General features: G+C 38.7%; 1 protein-coding gene across 4 annotated transcripts in view; it reads left to right on the forward strand.

Annotated features, from left to right (window-relative positions):
• The window catches only part of LOC119820369, a 131,907-nt gene that overhangs the window by 2,793 nt on the left and 108,585 nt on the right, over positions 1-20,529 (forward strand). For 2 of the 4 annotated variants that reach the window (XM_038338605.1, XM_038338601.1), the window contains exons 1-2: positions 15,959-16,035; positions 20,028-20,168. In XM_038338605.1, coding sequence (XP_038194533.1) covers positions 20,072-20,168 — 97 coding nt within the window. In that variant the 5' untranslated portion in view covers positions 15,959-16,035; positions 20,028-20,071. Of the gene's footprint in view, positions 1-165; positions 328-14,823; positions 15,008-15,948; positions 16,036-20,027; positions 20,169-20,529 lie in introns of those variants that run through there. The other 2 variants (XM_038338602.1, XM_038338604.1) reach the window with 2 other exon arrangements.

The raw sequence follows: 20,529 nt of genomic DNA on the forward strand, positions 1-20,529 counted from the left end.
ATCTCACATCAAACCGCGGGTCTCTATTTATAGCCAGCTACTAAGGACACAACTCTCTGGTTACCTTATTCTCACAGTAAGACTTACTTACACAGGGTATTATATGATTAATGTTCTAATAGTTTTCTCTTTAAATAACCTGTTATGGTTATTACTGTCATCTAGAGAGGATCTAGAATCACCTACAAGACAAACCTCTGGACAAGTTCTCAGTGAAAGTGCAAAGACCTGTTCTGAATAAGAGTGACATCATTCTGGAGGCTGAAATTCCAGACCAAAGAGGAGCAGGCAAGCAGGGTACCACGTTGGTGATTCTGCCTCCTGACTGTGAGTGCAAAGTGACAAGGAGTCTCACACTCCTACTGCCCCACCTTCCCTATGATGATGGACTGAGACAAAACAAAATGGTGCACTTCCTGATATTGTGTTTGTCAGGTGCAGTATTCTAGCAGAGTGAAAAATAGCAAAATGCATAACTATAGAGAACATGAGGCCACAAGGGCCTATTGACACTTAGACTGACGTTGTTATGGCTATCCAGTATGAATTAGTAAACGCAGGGCTGACACTGGACATCCAGGGAAGCTGAAGTAGATTGTCCTGTAACCTATTAAATACGCATGTCTGGCAGAATGGTTTCTTCATGAGATTTTGGAAACATGTCCTTGAGGTCCAAAACAAGTGACTTTGCCTTTTTTTGCCTCTGCCTTTGCTTGTGTGTCCCTACCTGTGGTATGTGTGCAGGTTTGCATTGGTAACTTTACCCATCTGTGTAGCCCACTGCTTTGTGCCCGCCTGTATGCCTATTGGCATCTAGAGTAGCATTTACCCCTACTGCATAAAGTTTATGTCATTTCATCATGATTCCTGCATCTTCTTTCTTGGTTTTGGAGCTTGGACTTCACAACTACCTTACTTATGTTTGTTTATATTATCCCAGATTGGACAATGGTCTAAACAGAGGATACCATTCCTAGAGGCACATTGCTTATAAATAGGTGAGCCAGAACTTGAGGCCAAGTATTCTACTTCAAATTTAGTTAGCTAATCAATTGGTTAGTGTTGTGTGTAGTGAGGAGGCGGCAGGCCGTGTTCCTGCTGCCCAGCTCCCAGCTGCCTGGCTAGCTTATGCCCCAAAATAACAACACACAAACTGTATTCATTTAAACATTCCCTGGCCCATTAATTTCAGCCTCTTATTAGCTAATTCTCACATATCTTGCTTTAACCCATATCTAATAATCTATGTAGCACCATGAGGTGGTGGCTTACCGGGAAGATTCTAGCGCATGTCCATCTTGAGCTGGAGCTTCATCACATCTGACCCAGAGAGCAGAGGCATGGCGATTTATTAACTTCCCTTCCCAGCATTCTGTTCTGTTTACTCTGCCCACCTAAGGGCTGGCCAATCAAATGGGCCAAGGCAGTTTCTTTATTAACCAATGAAATCAATACAAACAGAAGACTCTCCCACATCAGTTGTGGAATTAGGTTTAGATGTGCTATATTCACTTATGCTGTGGAATATTAGTTTAATAATGCAAAGATAGGTTGCATTTGTTTAAGTTCATAAAGTTGTGTTTCTTTACCTGTCTAAAACACCTGATAGAGTTGAACAGCCTAGCAAGACGGGAAAGAGATAGGAGGGCTGCCAGATGGAGAGAATGAATGGGAGGAGAAATATAGCCTCTAGAGAGAAGGAAAAGGAGTAAGAAATGGAGGAAAGGAGAATGCCAGGGGCAAGCCACCCAACCACACAGCCAGCCATGGAATAATAAAGAAAGATATATAGAATAAAGAAAGGAAAAAACATAAAGAGAAATGGGATAAGTTAGAAAACTGACTAGAAACAAGCCAAGCTGAAGCCAGGCATTCCTCAGTGGCTGGCTGGGTGGCTGGGTGGCTGGCCCCTGGCATCCTCCTCTCCTCTGGTCTTCGATCCTCCCTTGAAGTTTTCAGTGAGGCTGAAGAATGGGATTAATTCCCCAGAGGAAATCCTTCTTAGATAAAGTATGGGTTTGGACCAAAACCGTGTGCAGAGAGACAAGTGTGGAAGACGATGTAAAATCCAGATGAATGGTGGGAAAAAGATAGCGGCAGTGAAGGGAGAAATGGGAGAAATGGGAGGAAGAGGTAGAGGGCAGGAGGGAGGAGGGAAAGGAAGAGTGGGAAAGGGGAGGAGGAAAAGTATGTCTGAGTAGGAGAGGGAGATACTGAGATTCAAGCATTAATGATGAAAAGGTGCAATTTTGTGAGGGATTTAAGGAAGGAAGTTAAAGATCATGATGCCTAAGCTCCCATGTTAGAAATGACCACTGAAAAAGGGACTGGGAGAGGCTCGGTGGTTAAGAGTGTATCTTTTAGCCGTGCGGTGGTGGCGCAGGCCTTTAATCCCAGCACTTGGGAGGCAGAGGCAGGCAGATCTCTGCGAGTTCGAGGCCAGCCTGGTCTACAAGAGCTAGTTCCAGGACAGGCTCTAAAACTACAGTGAAACCCTGTCTCGAAAAACAACAACAACAACAAAAAGAGTGTATCTTTTAAAGGATTCAAGCTCATTTCTCAGCACCTACATCAAGGACCTCACCTGTCTGTATCTCCAGCTCAGGGGATTCAGTCCCCTCCTCTGGCCTCTTGTAGACGACTGTATTGGCATACTCATCCAACACCCATATGCACATGCTCATAATAAAAATAAAATAGAATGCTTTAAATGTTTTAAAAGTTCTTCTAAAGAAAGCCTTTTTTGGGAAAAGGAAGCAACCTATTGTTTAGCATAACTTAGCTCCCCAATTTCAACTCACCGCTTCTTTTTGAAACTCGTGTATCATAATTTAAGACCTTGAAAAGAATGACAGAAGTTGCTAATTTTTATGCATTGATAACATTCATTAAAGATTACCGTAGGGAACCTGTATGGTATTGCATGCTGTAATCCTAGCCTTTGAGTGGCTGAGGCTCCTTAAAATGTCTTGAGTTTAAGTCAAGCCTGGGCTACACAACGGCACTTTGTCCCATTGTCTCAATTTTTTTTTCCAGAAAGATAAAAATATCCCTAATAATTATGTCCAAAATCATATGCTACTATTCCTAGAGAACTGGAGTATCACCTTAGTGCTTGGATGAGAAATCTAAGCTTAAGAAAACCACTCTCAGTGGTGTCTTACTAAAGAATGAACTCAAGTACAGAGGACAGGTTAAGGTGGCTTTTAATACAGTCTAAATAGGGACATTCTGCATGGAAGGTCAGATGAGCACAGCAAAGAGATCATAGAATTGTGAGTCTCAGACCCTTGTATAGGCTATTTCAGGTGTGGGAATTAGCTCTGAACTTGCCAGGACAACAGGAACCTTAGGCACTAAACTACATTCCACTCGCACCCAACAGAGAAATAATTAACCACATTCTGTTGCTGTGGTTTAACTTTGCCTTCAGTTAAAGACTGTGGTGTGCAGCACCAAACTCAGGATGGGTGTTTGACAGGACTGGTTAACCACAACTATTACCTGAGTTCACCATTTAGCTTTCTTTAGCTTTGGACCATGAAGGGACAGCTCATGTGTCCATTGTCACCAGTTTCCGCTTCAGTCTTTTGTTTTTTTTCTAATTTTTTAAGATTTTTTTAATTGATTTTTATTGAACTTTACATTTTTTTCTCTGCCCCCTTCCCTGTCTCTCCCCTTCCCTCTTCAACCCTCTCCCAAGGTCCCCATGCTCCCAATTTACTCAGGAGATCTTGTCTTTTTCTACTTCCCATGTAGTTTAGATCTATGTATGTCTCTCTTAGGGACCCCATTGTTGTCTAGGTTCTCTGGGATTGTGATTTGTGGGCCTTCAGTTTTGTGGATAGTCTAGGACCCCAAGATTCTCTTCTCTTCTGGCTCACAATTTTTTTTTTTTTTTTTAGCATGACAAGCAGTTTGACGGGTACTGAAGTGCTGGTGTTTGAAAGAAATTTTTTGTTTTGGTTTGGTTTGGTTTGGTTTGCTGGCTGGCTTTGGTTTTTTTTGTTTTGTTTTGTTTTGGGGGGTTTTTTGTTTTTTGTTTGTTTGTTTGCTTGCTTGCTGGTTTCTTGTTATTTTTGTTTTTCAAGATAAGTTTTCTCTGTGTAGCCCTGGCTGTCTGGGCACTAGCTATGTAGACTGAGCTAGCCTCAAAGTCACAGAGACCCACCTACCTCTGCCTCCAGAGTGCTGGCGTTAAAGGTTTGTGCCACCATTGCCTGGCTGGAAGTCTCAAGATGCCTCTGAAAAATATGTCTCCCCTTCCAATTCCATTCTTCCTCCCCTTCCATAACATAAATAGCAATCAGACTTTTGTTCATTCGAAAATCCTAAACTGCACTATACCTTTCATGGAATTTCAAAAATTCTGGGTCATGGAATGGGAAATGGGGCTCTAGTTCTAGCCTTCCAGATCAAAATCCTTATCAGCTCTAACCCTTATGCAACTTGCTTCTTCCATCCCTGACAGCAACACAAAGATATGGCAATCCCTTATTAATTAACCCAACTCATAAACAATGAATTAGATCATTTACATGTTCGTGTTGGTTTAGGTTTCCTTGTATGCATCATGTGCATGCCATGCCTATGTTTCTCACCTACCCCTATCAAAATCCAAGCCATAAAAAAATTCCATAATACTTCTTTGTATACTAATGGTGTGTTTAAAAATAAGCTATTAGGAGCAATTAAGACTGCTAATAATAGACTGATTAAGGGATGATAAACCATTCCTGACACTGCATAAGATTAAATATGCTAATCAGATTTGGGACCTGGAAAACCCAGATAAAACCAAAATAGAACAAGACTAGCCACTCAAAACCTACTTCATCTTCTTGCCATTCAAGCTGCATACTTGAATTTTATCAATGTTTCCCTCAGAGCTGAGCAATTTGTGAAGGCTTTGTTCAGGTAATCTGACTATATGTATGTATGATTATATGTAAGTGTATATTTCAGAACTGAAATACTGTCTATTTTAATATTTGCTGGTCTGAGATGTTTGTGTGACAAAGGATAATAGCTAAGAAAAATGACTTGAATGTTGTATATGAGACAATTTTCACTATGTTTCCTTCCAATGACAAACTATCCAACAGTGTTTGTAACTTACTCTGTGAACAAATAAGATGGAAACAGTAGCCTAACAAAGTAGCCTAAACAAAGAATTCAGGCTGCTTTTATTTATGCTAAGAAAGACATCACATGTTCATTTGAAGAGGCATTATCCATATCGTAATTTGGTTATTCCAAATACATTGTGCGTTTGGAAAGCAAGGAAAATGCAAATGACAAGCCAAGCTTCTAAGCATAATTGAAATTCACTCTAAATGCAGAAAGGGTCAGTTTCATTTCTAAGCTGTAGACCTTGTTTTGAATTCCTATACTCTGCCTTGTTTCTATTGCAAAATTAAACTCACCAATGAGAATGAAAATGATTTTCTCTATGTTCATAGAATGTTTCTTTACTTCAGAGTTAATACTACGTGAGCGCTCACTTGTGCCTTATATTAATCATCTCAAAGATTAAACTGAGCTCAAGAAAAAGAAAAGCTAAGGATATAAAATTTTTAATGACAGTCTCAAATGTTATACGGTTTATGTCCATTTTATAGGAAGATATTCTGGCCATGGCGTGTGGGGTAAATAGTCTCTAATCAGACCTTATTAAAATAAACTAATGTTGCTGCCAGATAATTTTATGTGCCCCAAGATTTTTATGACAATATACATTTTCTCTGCAAGACTTCTTTCATCACTTAGGACTCAAAAACATCCTCATTTTCCTCATTAAGACTCTAACTATTTAGCCAGGCAGTGCATGTCTTTAATCCTAGAACAAGGCAGAGGCAGGCAGATTTCTTTGAGTTCCGGGCAGCCTGTTCTCCCAGGATAGCCAGAGCTACACAGAGAAGCCTTCTCTGGGTAAACAAAAACAAAACAGAATTTAACAGATACTTTCTAACCTTTGTTTCTTCTCTGAGAATTTTAACTTCATTTCTCCTAGTATAAGTTCATAATACCAAAGACAGACTAGACTATTTTGTTTTGTAAACAAAGCTAAAAAAAAAACCAGTCTCTACCATCTGCCCTTATTTGTTCTTCTTGCTAGAAGCTGACCTTTATACTAACTATAAGATAAAGCCTTTTAACTATTCAAATAAGATTTTAATAACCTGTGAATGAACTTTCAATTAGGGTGCTTATGAAATAGACTTGGCTTCTTTCTCTTCTAGAAAAAAAGTTGTTCAATTAGTAAGTTTGCAAATTTCTTTAAAATGATACAACAGGAATGTAACTTCAGTGGATAAGCTTCTAAACTCTTTCATAAAATATGCTTCTTTCATGATCTGGTTCTTGATTATTTTCACAACGTGCAGAATAAAAGTTCTGCATGTGTTCTGATTTGTGAAATGCATATGCTGTCAAATGTGCACTGATATTCTTCTGAGAATGGCCAGACTTCAGAGATTCTAAGGTGGAATGCTAACATTGATTATTTGTCTAACATAAACACAGCCCTAAAGTAATCCTAAACAACGGTGCGTTTTCCTTCGCCATTGGCCAGAGTGCAATTTGCAAACTCTGTTAACTTAGTATATTAATTTGGTGTTCCTGAGTGTTTTTGTGCACTTGAACATGCATGTGCGTGTATGTGTATGTGCGTGTGCACCCCAAAGCAGCATGTGGAGGTCAGAAAACAACATTTAGAAGTCTCTTCTCTTATTCCACCGTGTGGGTTCAGTGTCTCAAACTCAGGTCATCAGACTGTGCAGAAGCAAGCCTCTTTCCACACTGAGCCTTCCTGCTGGTCCAATTTGCAAACAAAAATAAGATAATGCAGAAAATACAAAGCATATGACTTTTTAAAAACAACTTCTCCTTGCTTATAAGCAAAAGTGTTTGGATTATTCTGCAGAAGGTTATTAATGGATAAAGTAAACATAGGAAATATTTTAAATGTTGTTTCTAACCTTATTGGAAATTCTCTATTAAATCCTTTAGTTCAAGTCTCTTTGGGGCAGTTTTATATTCCTTACATTAATATTCTTACCAAATCACTTATCTGATGTAAAAATATTTTAAGGTACGATATTGCTCACAGTTCTTTAAATATTGTTTAAAATTCTTGACTCAATAAGTAGCAGGCAATATTATTGCCATTAAAACATTTTAAATAAAGTTTGTAATGTTCATCAAAATGACTTGAAGATGTAAAATTAAGTCACAGACACTTCTTAGCATCCAATAAGCAAAGCAGGACTTTGTAAAGATTGTTTGGTATTCATTAATAGTATGTGAGATTTTTATTGCTGCCTGTAATTGATTGGCGTGGTTATAGATCAGCATCCCTTGAGTCTCAGGCAGGGAAAAAAAAGATGCTGCAGGGTTTTGCACTGAGCAATCCAAACACTTCTACTGTGTTATAATCCCCCATGTACTCACCAACAATTTCAGCTCATGCAGACAGTTAGGTTCAAATCATAGGAACCCTTGACTCTGTGAAGCTGAATGTCAACACAATGTCACAAGAAACACAAGCAATCAAAAAGTCAACATGATTTGTCTTCTTACTCCAGCAACCCTGGCCTGCTAATTTGACTTGCTAGATTTTTGTCACAAGTCATGGTTAGCAGGAGGTGAAATGATATTGGGGAGGTAACACCTGAGATTAGAACACAGTTTGGGTACAGCCTGTGAACATCCACGGGACTGAAGGGGAGAATTTAATTATCTGTCACTAAGTCTTCTTCCTAGAAACTTGTTGATACAGGAAGAAATAGAATCTGCTGTTGCATCAAAACGTTGAAAAATATATATAAGCTCAGTGTGCCAGGATAGAAAGAAGGAACGTAGAATGGAACAAAGCAAAACTGAATCCGTAGCAAGTTTTCTCTGGGCTTCCAGACCTTGGCATATTAACATAGCCAAGATTCTCTGGATAAAGTTCCATTTACCCTGTTCAATTTTAACTTTTTTTAATATACCTTTTTCATTAATTCTTTAGGACTTTCACATCATGGGCCCCAATCCCACTCACTTCCCAGTCATTCCATATCTGCTCTCCACCCTTGTAGTAACCCTCCTGGCAAAAGAAACATAAACAAAAAAATAAACAAGAATTGTGCTCCTCCATCTTACCTGCCTCTCCATCACATATTCATTTATCGTAGAGCCATTGAAAGCTGCAGTGTGCCAAGCAGGAGACCCTTTTGCCTAAGCAACTTTACTTGCAAATGTTCATTGCAATGAGTTGTCGGTCTGGTTCAAAGCCTCTGGCTTCTACTACACCATCAATGCTGGAGCCTTATAAAACTCCTCTTGGATATGCTGATGTTGCTCCAAATCATAGAGATCCTGCAGCTTTGGGTCTGCAGGACTGGTCCCCTATAATCCAGCAGATCATAGATGGGGTAGATGTTGGGGTGGGACAACTCAAAGCTCTGGAATCCAAAGCTTCCTGGTATGTGTGGAGCAGAAGAGTACGTATTTATTAAAAATGCATATGCTTGAATCCTAAAACTTAAAGATATGGCCGTAAATATAAATATATATGTTGCTCAACTCAAATACATTCAAATTGGAGTACAGTCCTCGAAATTTGTATTATATTCACGTTTTTACATCAAGTCTAACCTACATCCTAACCCATGCCTCGATATGCCAAATTTGAAGATTACACCTATTATAAGCATACTAGGTTTTCCCAATTTTAATTTCCTATTTTCCACTGGAGTCATCCTGTAGGAGAGTGAGAGGGAAGCCAAGAGCACCCGATGTAAGAGAAGACCTCCCGTGTTTAACAGAGCAAAGCAGTGGAAATCTTTAAAGCATCTTAAGTAAAACCATCCTTGACATTTAGAGTCCAACACGGTGAAGAGGGAAGTGAAGCTGCTTGGTGCATTATTTCCTTGGATACTCTGCAGCTTTTTCGTTTCCCCTGATGTTAAATGGGGGAATAAATGGTACCCCAAACACACGATGGGCACGGAAGCTACAAGGGATTCTTATTTTAGTTCATCCTTTTCTTCATGGTGCCGCCTAATGTATCGAATTGACGACAGGAGGAGTTCATCCTTCTTTGGTTCACTAGTATAATTCTGTCTCCCAGCACCTTAAAACACCAATAATAATAGCAAATTATACTAGGCAGTACTCTTTCCTACCTGCATTTTATTCCTGCAGACTCTGAAGTCTAGAGACTCTAGTTTAATATGCACAGGGTAGACCTTTCTACTCTTCAAGATTTAGCCTCATCCTCTTCATTATGTTTGGTCTGCTGTGTGTAAAGGATGGTGGTGGTCCCACACTTGCGTTCATAGTAGGACTCTTTCATACCTAGCTTTCAGAACTCAAAATTCTTAAGAGATTCATGCCTCAGTGAACAACAAAGGCCTCATTAGAGGATCAACCTAAATACTCTTCGTATGCCTCAGAAACCTATCTGTAAAATGTTTGGAGAAAGGGAAAATTGCTTTTACTAGATATGAAGTTTGGTTGTTTCTATTTCAACTGGATGTGTTCCAACCTATCGAGCATATAAATGTGTATAAATAAAAATATGAATGTATTCAGACTTCACAAGGGCAAGGAAATAGAGCAGTAAAGGACAACTTCCAAAAAGCACTGAGGGTTCCTTAAACAATGCTCACTAAGGATGCTTAATTCTAAGACACTACAAACAATTCAGCTAGAATTACTCTCACATCATGTATTTGGAAGTTTTAATCCTCATTACTGTCTGCCCATTGAATGCAGGTATGAAGTGATGTGTGGGCATTACTGAAATAGCTATTTTGCTACAAATTATCAGTATCCCTTTCTTCTGTGTTTGTACCAATTAAGGACAAAAGACTATAGTTTTTTTTAACTCCCATGCTACCCAAAGCTTTGAGCATACTTTCAAAATGAATGTGAATACCATACTGCTAATATTTTTAAGCTTGTACTTTTCAGAATCTGTTTTACTTGTATGGGTTTAAAAAAAAAAAAGTACAGTTTCCTGGGAAATTAGCTCAGTCAGTAAAGTGTTTTTCAGAAAAGCATGAGAACCTAAGCTTGGATCCCCCAAATCCACAGGAAACCCAGGAGTGAGTGACAGACAGAATGCTTCTTTTATTTTGGCACTGGGGAAATGGAGTCAGGGATTCTTGGAGCCCTTTAGCCTTCTAGCCCTAGGTATATCGATGATCTCCAAGTTCTTTAAAATACTTCCCAGATATCTTCCCAGATCGATGAGATCCGGGTTCTTCAAGATAGTAAGATACAGCATGTCTTAGATAGGGTTTCTATTGCTGTGATTTAGCACTGCGGTCTTAAGCAATTTGGAAAGAAAAGGGTTTATTTTCTCTTACAAATTTGGAAGTTCATCATCCAAGCCTCTTAAGGGGTAGAACCTAGACTTAGGAACTGAAGCAGAAGCCATGGAGAAAGGCTGCTTACTGTCTTGTTCTCCATTACTTGCTCAGTCTGCTTTTTTCTTCTTTTTAATATATGTTTAAAAAAAACTTTCCTCTCCCACCATACATTCCAATCCAAGCTCCCACTTCCTCACTTCTCCCTACTCCCTCCACACACCCTCCCACTCCACCCCCATCCAATCCCAGAGAGGGCAATGCACACTGCCCTGTGGAAGGTCCAAGGCCCTCCCCACTATATCTAGGCAGAGCAAGGCATAATCCAAAGAGAATAGGTTCCCAAAAAGCCAGAACATGCAGTAGGGATAAATCCTGATGCCACTGCCAGTGGCCCCTCTGTCTGCCCCAGCTAGGAAACTGTCAACCACACTCAGAGGGGCCAGTTTGGGCCCATGCTTGGTCCTTCTTAGTCCGACTGGAGTTGGTGAGCTCCCACTAGCTCATATAGACTGTTTCAGTGGGTGAACCCATCATGGTCTTGACCTTTTTGCTCACATTCTCATTCCTCCTACCCACCAACTGACCTCAGGAGTTCAGTCCAGTGCTCTGATGCGGGGCCCTGCCTCTGCACCCATCAGTCGCCAGACAAATATCTTGCCTTTGTGAATTTTTCTTTTTTTATTGGTAACATAATATTATTTTTCAATGTTTCAAGGGAATGATTCAGCTTATCAGTAAAATAGAAGAATTTTAAGTAATTTGTCAGAACCAGTAACAAAAATTTAAGAATACCTTTCTGTTTTCTGAGTGTAATGATACCATGCCTCTGTTTTGCAGCAGAAAGGGGTACTAGCACTGCCTATTTACACTCTTCCTTATTCTTCTGTGAATTAGCATAGTGGGACAAAGCCCGCTGGGATAGAAGCTCATCAAGTACAACACACCAGATACGACACAGCAGCTTCTACAACTGCAACTTTTTGAGCTCTGCACTGATTCTTGGAGCACACCATATAAATATTCATAAAAATACAAACCCAGAAAATCCATAACAGAATGGATTCCTCCAATATATATCCTAAACCCTAGTAGCGATACACATTATTTGTGGATAGAACTAAATCCTGGGTGTGCATATAAAAAATAAAGTGCTTAGAACTTTTCAAATGTGAAATGGGGGAGTCCTTAAAGATCATTAAAAATGGAAGTGGCATAATTTAGTATTTTTTAAAAAAAATTAGTCTGGCTTCTCTGTAATATTAAAAGGTTATGAATTTAGAAGAAAAGTACTTGAAAAGCTGTTGTGATAATCCAGATTTTTAAACATTTATTTATACATAGTACATGTTCTGTGTGTGCACTTGTGGACAGAGTGAGACGAACTTGCTGGTGAGTTGGTAGAGCTGCCTAGAGAAGGACCTAAAGTGATCCATAGAAGCATGATTGTGACTGAATGGATGGAGATGCCGCTGGCAGACTGCACAGTATCAGAGGAGAAAACTGAGTAAGCGTGCCGCACACCGCGCCCCGTGTCTGCGTTCGGTGCGCTGGTACCCAGTTCGCAAGATTCAGGCAAGGGGCAGGAGGTTAAAATACACAAACACACACAGACAGACAGACAGCGACACGGGTCATTCTCGAATTCCCCAAGAATGCCCCCTTTATTGTGTTCAGGGGCAGATTATATAGAGATAGCCACGCCCCAGCCAAACCCACCAGAAACCACTCTGCCATCAGGAACTCCTGAAGGTCTCGTGCTCAGAACAGCTGTAGGCACTCAGATCAGGGGATTACAAGAAATTCAGGATCTGGGGTCTCACTGCTCCCAACATAAGCGGAAGTCATCAGGACTCAGGGGATATTAGTTCGATTTTCTGGAGGATGCATCTTTTTGTGTGTCACTTCTTACCTACTAAAGAACTAAGAAGTGGCTGAGTTTTAGCACTAGATGTCAGTTGGGACCTAGGCAAGAGTCCTGTCAGTGGAGTCCAAAGAGATAATAGGCTGCTTGAAGGGAACTTGAGAAGAAGTCGAAAGGTGAAGATGTTGAGTCAGAAAATAGCCAAACTTCAATCTGTGTTATTGTCTAGGTGTGTGACAGCTGATGGACACATCGGGCTGATGAGAGAAAATGGCACTGAGGCAAAGGGGATAATTGGGGGAAAAGGGTCCAGAGATACTTACTTTATCAAAAAATGCTTACATCATTGACAAAATAAGGAATTTGATGGAGCGTGATACAGATTCAAAGAAATTTGTCATGATGGCTGAAAAGGAGAGAGACTCATAGTCAGCTTCATTTTAGCATTTAGCAAATTCATTTAGCATTTAGCAAATTCATCCTCTCATATGTAGGAAGGGGGGTGTAGGAGGCTGAGAAAGAAAGCAAAACTCTTGCTTAAAAGATAAGAAATAAGAAAACGTTATCAATTTTTGTAGGGAACTGTTAGAATGACTATAACACCTCCAAATGAAATTAAAAATTTAAAAATTCTAAACTAGGGGCTGGAGAGATGGCTCCGAGGTTAAGAGCACTGACTGCTCTTCCAGAGGTCCTGAGTTCAATTTCCAGCAACCACATGATGGCTCACAACCATCTGTAATGAGATCTGGGGCCCTCTTCTGTCATGCAAATGTATATGCAGGCAGAACACTGTGTACATAATAAATAAATCTAAAAAAAATCCTAAACTATGTGTGAGGATTTTACTCTGATTTTCTAATCACAACTTTAAATCTTTTTGGAAAAGTAGAATTCTTTAACATTGTAAAAAAAATCTTCCTCTGCCTTAGTTATTTTCTTTAAGGACTCAAAGATAGATTTGTTAGAATTTTTTTCTAATGAAAGTAGAGATAATTTTTAAAAAGCATTCAAATGATTGAAAGTCTTGAAGAAGGGCTCACATGGGACAAAAGAAACAGGAGTCGGGGATACTAAGGGACAGCTGGCTATTCCAACCCTTCATTCTATTAAGGTTCATTAGACAATGTGGTTGCAGCATACAGTGTCAAACAGACAAATAGAGATACACTTTGCTTCCAGTACTGTAGGATTAATTATACCCTTCTGTCTGCTCATGTGACTCATATAAGCCAATTATTCTGGGCACTACCATGAGCTAACTTTTGCGCCTTTGTAGAAGTAGGAAACAAGGGACATACAGAGGACATTTTTAACATTTTTTGTTATAAAACTGGAACTTTATTAGCTACCAACAAATCAAATACATTTAGAAACAAGAAAGGGCACCATAGTAAAACATAATTAGGTGCATGTTGGCACAGACTATCAAATTCATTTATTCGTGCATATTTATGTGCTGAGCACTATGCAAAATACTGGGTACACATAGAACAGTACATTAAATTTTCTATAACAAAGTTGTGCTCTCTCACGGTGCAAACACAAATCAACTCTAAAATTTCACAGTATGAGAAGAAGCAATCCACAGCATCTAAACAATGTGCATTTGCTCAAAGAGAGAGTTCACCTAATTCCTAATAACCTGGGCCTAAATCTAGTTAATCTGAGTTTCCATTTCTCATCTTCAAAAAGACAGTCTTGTATGTGATGACCCTGTCATAACTAATCAGTGTACAGTGCTAGTTATGAACATAATTAAGTGTGCATATACAGTAAGATTGTATAAAGAATAACTGGTGTTATTCAACGAGGATGGTTTGAAACATTTTCCATTGTGTTTCTTCAAGAAAACCATTTCAAGAAAAATGTATTCCCTTCTCTATCTCAGAGGTTAAAAAAAACAGTTTTACAGAGATTGTAAGAAATGCTAAGTAGCCATCTGAGCCAGACAACAAACCCAGATGTTCTGAGTGTACACCCAAAGGGTTCTCCACTGATTACAGTAGGATCGCTACATTTTCTGCTCCCACTTTATAAAACTATACAGAAATAATTTATAAACCACCCAAGTTATTTTGAAGCACTTTCAAGGTTTGAAACCCCAATATACATATAAGAAAATGATTGAAGATGTCAAATTGTGTATTTGTAATCTGTCCCAAAACAAATTCCCACATTGTCTTTCTAAGGGGAAAATATTATTACTTTTTATATCAGTTTTGGGACTATGGACTTATTCATGCATTTAGGGAGAGAGTAGAAAGACAGCTGGAAGTGCCATTGAATGTCAACTTTTCCGGAGAACAAAGATGCTGTAAGGAAGAAAACGTTATATGCAAAAAGTTATAACACTACCATACCTTTTAGAATATGGATGATTTGCAATCAATAGACACCTTGATGTGAGTAATGTAGGAGAAATGAGTTGAGAGGAATTTAAGTATATTTTTACTAAAACTGGCAATAAGCCAGCCCCATTTAATTTGGCAAAATAAGCATCTTTATTGATTGGTCCACAGACAAAGCTTGCTCAGTCCTGCACATAAAACTCCCCTGTTCCTATCCATGCAAACTTCTTTCCTTTGATTTTGCAGACTTTTATTCATTGTAGGGCACAAAGGTAATGAAAATCAGATGTGACTGCACACAAATCAGATGCCTACCAACAGCACTGCGTGAGTAGTAAGGATACTACCCTCTCCCAAATGCCTCTTCCCAGTGCTTGCTGTTACTGAAGACATCAACAACAGGGAATATAAGCCTTTGTTTTACAACAGAGGTAAAGAATTTTATCTGCTAGGAAGAACTGCCAATTTTGCTAATGTGTGTATCCAGTCTCACAATATTTAAATATTGTATGCAGGATGATAATATAATGGAGGCAAAACATCATCTCTTATACCACTTAATTCAATGAGACTAAAAATCTAATTACTTTAAACTTAGGTCAAAATCACAAAAATTAGAGTATTTTATTAGTATAAGAAAAATACAATAATAAAAAATACAAATAATAATTAAATAGTGGTCGAAAAAGTGAACTATTCTCTTGCAGAGAACCCAGGTTTTGTTCCTAGCACCCACATGGAAACTAATAACAGTCCACAACTCTAGTTTTGGGATATCATATAACCTTTCCTGACTTGACATACACTAGCTATTTATAAATGCATACATGCAGACAAATACTTGTACTCATAAAATACAAATAAATTTATTAAACAATGTAACTAAGAGAGACTTACATAGATCTAATCTACATGGAAAGTAGAAAAAGACAAGATCTCCTGAGTAAATTTGGAACATGGGGACCCTGTGGGAGGATTGAAGGGGGAAGGAGAGAGCCGGGGGGGGTGGGCAGAGAAAAAATGTAGAGCTCAATAAAAATCTATTAAAAAAACAAAAAAACAATGTAAATTTATAATTTGAATCAGAAACATCTAAAACCTTGTGTTTGTGCTTGCATGTATATATCTTATATATACCTGAGTTTTCACATGGTATGACTCATTGCAATAAATAGTTGAAATTCAACTAAATAGGAGGATGGAAAAGATAGAATATTCATAGGATAATATCATATAGTCAAAGTAGAATACTACAGAGAAGCCAGAGAAAGATAGAATGCTGAGAAGTAGATAAATTAGCTAATTCATAATTTGATGAAATCTAAATTCTGAATGAAAATAATTTCAACTTTGGTACTTTCAAATGGTACAGATAAATGAAGTGATCTACATCTACCAAAAATGAGAAGGAAAAGAAGAAAGGCCTATAGGAAATGGAAACTCCTGAATACTACAGTATGTAAGTCCAAGTTGATGCTTTGGTGGTGGGTATGTACAAAATTAACTACATCTATATATACTTTGTTTATTATCCTAGAGATATCTGACAAAAGGAAGATCTGTATTAGGAAATGCTATAAAAATAATTTAATGGTTGATGTGAAATTACCCTCTGTGTGCTATGAATATGTTTTATTACCATTTGTTAATAAAGAATCTGCTTTAGGCCTGTGGCAGGGCAAAATAAAGCTAGGTGAGAAAACTAAACTGAATGCTGGGAGAAAGAAGGAAGAGTCACCGAGACGCTATATAGCTACCAAAGGAGACAGAGGCCCCACACCTTTACCAGTAAACCACAAGCCTATATAAAATAATAGAAATTGGTTCATTTAAGATGTAAGAGCTAGCTAGAAATATGTATTAGCTAATTGTTGTAATAAATATAGTTTCTGTGTGCTTATTTAGGGTCTTGGTGACCTGGAAATGAACGAACAGCCTCCACCTACAAGTGGTTTTGTCTTAGGGTTTTATTTCTGTGAAGAGACAATGTGACCCTCAGCACCACTGTCTTCCACATTTCTACTAGGAAATCTGCTTTTCTAACCAGAACTCCCAAAGTCTGCATTCCTCCAAACAAAAACATGGTCAGGCTTGTCATAGCAATGCCCCAATCTTAGTGCCATCTCCTGTCTTAGTTAGGGTTTTATTGCTGTGAAGAGACACAATGATCACGGCAGCTCTTATAAAGGAAAACATTTAATTGTGGCTGACTTACAGTTCAGATACTTAGTCCATTATCATAGTGACAGGAAGCATGGCAGCATGCAGGAAGACATGGGGCTGGGGAAATTTTTGAGAGTTTTAGACCCATACACAATAGGACGAAACAGTGACCCACTAGGCCTAACTTAAACATTTGAGATCTCAAACATCTCTCTCAGTGACACACTTTCTCCAACAAAGCCACACCTACTAAAACAAGGTCATACCTCCATATAGTGCCACTCCCTATGACCAGGCATTCAAACACATGAGTCTAGAGTTCCCATTCCTATTCAAACCACCACAAAATTTTACTTACATAAATGAATTTCTACTTTAATTATTAACTTATTATCTATATGTATTATGGATTTAAAAGATTTAAGTAGAATATTTACTCATTTGGACATAATCAATTAAGCACCCTCCTAATTATTAAAATCTGTTGTTAATGCATTGTTATATAACTTTCCCAATTAGTCTTCAGCAATCTCAACACAGAAATGTGTAGACAGAGACTGATTTTTCGTTTTCTGACTACTCAGATGTGAATAATCACACAGAAATTATATTAATTACAACATTGTTTGGCCAATGACTCAGTCATATTTATAGCTAACTCTTACATCTTAAAATAACCCATTTCTATAAATATGTGTATCACCACTAGGCTGTGGCCTACAGGTAAGGCTCTGACTGGTGACTGGAGTCTTTTTCCTTCCACAGCTACATGGCATCCCTTTGACTCTGTCTACTTTCTCTCTATCTCTGTTCAGATTTCCTGCTTGCCATTACTCTATTAAGCCATTGGCCAAAACTACTTCTTTAATACCCAATGATAATAATGCATATTCATAGCATATAGAGGGGAATCCCATATCATCTTCCCTTTTGTTTCTAAATAAAAAGGAAGGTTTTAACTTTAACATAGTAAAATTGCATATAATGAAACAGTTATCAAGCAAGAATTATAGGTACAATATTTGTCCATTTACATTTGTTAAATTAAAATAAAAATATTCTATCATCTATTCTATCTTTGTGAGTCTAAACTTTGATATCTAATTTATCTTTTAACATAACTGAGGAAAACTATAACTATCTTTCTGCAACTCTTCAAAGACCCCAGCAGGATATTACCTAGGTTAATAGGAAGTCCATTGTGAGCAACTTCTAAAACTCTTGAATAGACAGAGATATCTCACTACCTGGACAATCACCAAAAGTTCTTCCATAACAATGGGGCATCCATCTTCAGCCTACAGGCCCATAATATCTGGCAGACTTTTCCATGAAGCAGGAAATTTGAAATACTGTTTCACCTCTATTGGCAGTTTGTAAGTCACTTTCTTCAATATCCTGCAGAATGTCCGGCAGACTCTTTCATGAAGTAGGAACACTAAAGGACTGTCTCACCTTTAGACAACTTCATCAGTCATTTTTCTGTAGGTTCTGCATGTCCAGTTCATACATTCTACCATCAAGCAGTCCAGGAAAGAGCAATTTCTTGCCCAAAAGGCTAACAAACTCCATAATGAGCCTATTTGATGCCCATCATCTTCTTGAAGTAGATTGGTGCTGTCAGGAACAGTTGTGTCTCATTCTTATGAAAAGTCCTAACTTTTTAAAAAACATTTTAAATGCCATATTCTGTTAGTCTTCAATAGGTTTGAAGAATACATATCCATCTTGAATAAATCTCTGCACATCTAAAAAACCTAACCAACATTACTACAAGCTTGACTCTTATAGATGACTATCTATTAACCTGTATTTCTTAATTATACATTACATTTTTAAATGAGCTGCACAAACTCAATACCTTAATCAAGAGCAGATATATGCATATAACAAAATTGACCTTAAATTTTTATCAATAAATCAAGATTCATATAAATGCAAAGTAATCATCTGTATAGCATATCCCCCTTTAAATTTAAACAAACATCTATAACCAATCATTTAGGTAATTTGGGCATTATTCTCTAGACTACATCCTGCTGATGGGGCACTGTTAATCAGGTTTTCATGGAATATCCTGTATTGCAGGTCCATCTTAGCCAGGAGTCCTGAAGCTGTCATGGATGTTGGACCATTTGGGTCATTTCTTCAGTGGGTCTTATTTGATCAAGCCATATTAGCCAGTAAGGAATCCACAGCTTTCTATCATCTGTGGAAACAAGCAGAACCTCTTTTGCAAAGCAACATATCCTTAAACCCAATTTTTTTTTTTTTGGTTTTTCAAGACAGGGTTTCTCTGTAGCTTTGGAGCCTGTCCTGGAGCTAGCTCTTGTAGACCAGGCTGGTCTCAAACTCACAGAGATCTGCCTGCCTCTGCCTCCCGAGTGCTGACTTAGACCCAAATTTTAAAGTCAAAATATCTTTAAAATATATATGTTGGTTTAGCTTAGCAGCCAGTACAATGAAATATCTCTCTGTAATTAACTCATTCACAGTCAAAAATTTCAAAAAAATCACAATAATATACAAAATCCAGATTCTCTGTGTATTTGCCATCTTTTTCATTTTTCCATTCAAATACTTTACACTTCCTCCCCTTGTCCCATTCCCCTCCTGCTCCCCCACTCACCATCCTCCCTCCCCTTCCTTCCTTAAGAGAGGGCAGGGAACCCTGTCCTGCCCTGCCCTGCCCTGTGGGAAGTCCAAGCCCCCCCATCCAGTCCTAAGAAGCTTTGCATCTAAATTGACAAATAGACTAGGGTCCCAAAAAGCCAGTACATGCAGTAGAAACAAGTCCCAGTGCCTTTATCAATGGCTTCTCAGTCAACTCCCATTTTCAGCCACATTCAGAGAGTCCGGTTTGATTGCATGCTCATTCAGTCCTGGTCCAGCTGGATTTGGTGAGCTCCCATTAGAACAGGCACACTGTCTCAGTGGGTGGACCAACCCCTCGCAGTCCAGACTTCCTTGCTCATCTTCTCCCTCCTTCTGCTCTTCAACTGGACCTTGGGAGCTCAGTCTGTTGCTCTGATGAGGGACTTTGTCTCTATCTCCATCCGTCTTTACGTGGCTTAGTCTTTTTTACTCCTTTAATCTACAGCTCTCTGTACTCTGTCTCTTTAAATACCTTGTTTAATTTTTTTAAACCATCTTTTATAACTGTCTGTACTCTTCTCTCTCTCTATCTCTCAAGCCTACATACATTTAAAAAACACACTGTGACCTATTTAGAGGTTTGTTTCTTCCTAATCTGTCTTTATTGCATATCTGTAATCATTTTCTGCCCAGGAGTGCTTTTAAAATGGTAAGCAGCTTGGTCGCAGCAGCCCTGGATGCTTTACCTCTCTCAGCCTTTTCATATGGCAGAGAAATCTTTACCACCAGCTCTGGAACTTCCAGATGGGAACTATGCTCATCACCTCAACTCTGGTAAGCAGTTGGCCCATGTTGCCATCAAGTTAATTGCAGCATGCTGCCCACAAACCCCATCCAAGTGCTCTGCCTCCTGAAAGAACCAGAGCTGTTTGTGCAACTTGCATGAACCAGGAAGCCTTCTTAAAGGAGTCACACAGTTTCTGCCACTACCAGTGACTCAGGAAACCTTCTCTTAAAGGAATAATGCCTCTGCTTGCTTCTAGAAAAAAGAGCCCACCTGAGAAAATACAGCTACCATAAAGCCATGCTTAACTCTGTTTTTTATGTTTAGAATTCCTTCCCAAGCTCTCTCAGGTTTTATGTGGGTGTAGTCCACCCATGTTGGTATGCCATGTAGTCGGCCCATGTTGGTGTG

The sequence above is a fragment of the Arvicola amphibius genome, chromosome 8 (assembly GCF_903992535.2).
Source record: "Arvicola amphibius chromosome 8, mArvAmp1.2, whole genome shotgun sequence".
NCBI lineage: Eukaryota > Metazoa > Chordata > Mammalia > Rodentia > Cricetidae > Arvicola > Arvicola amphibius.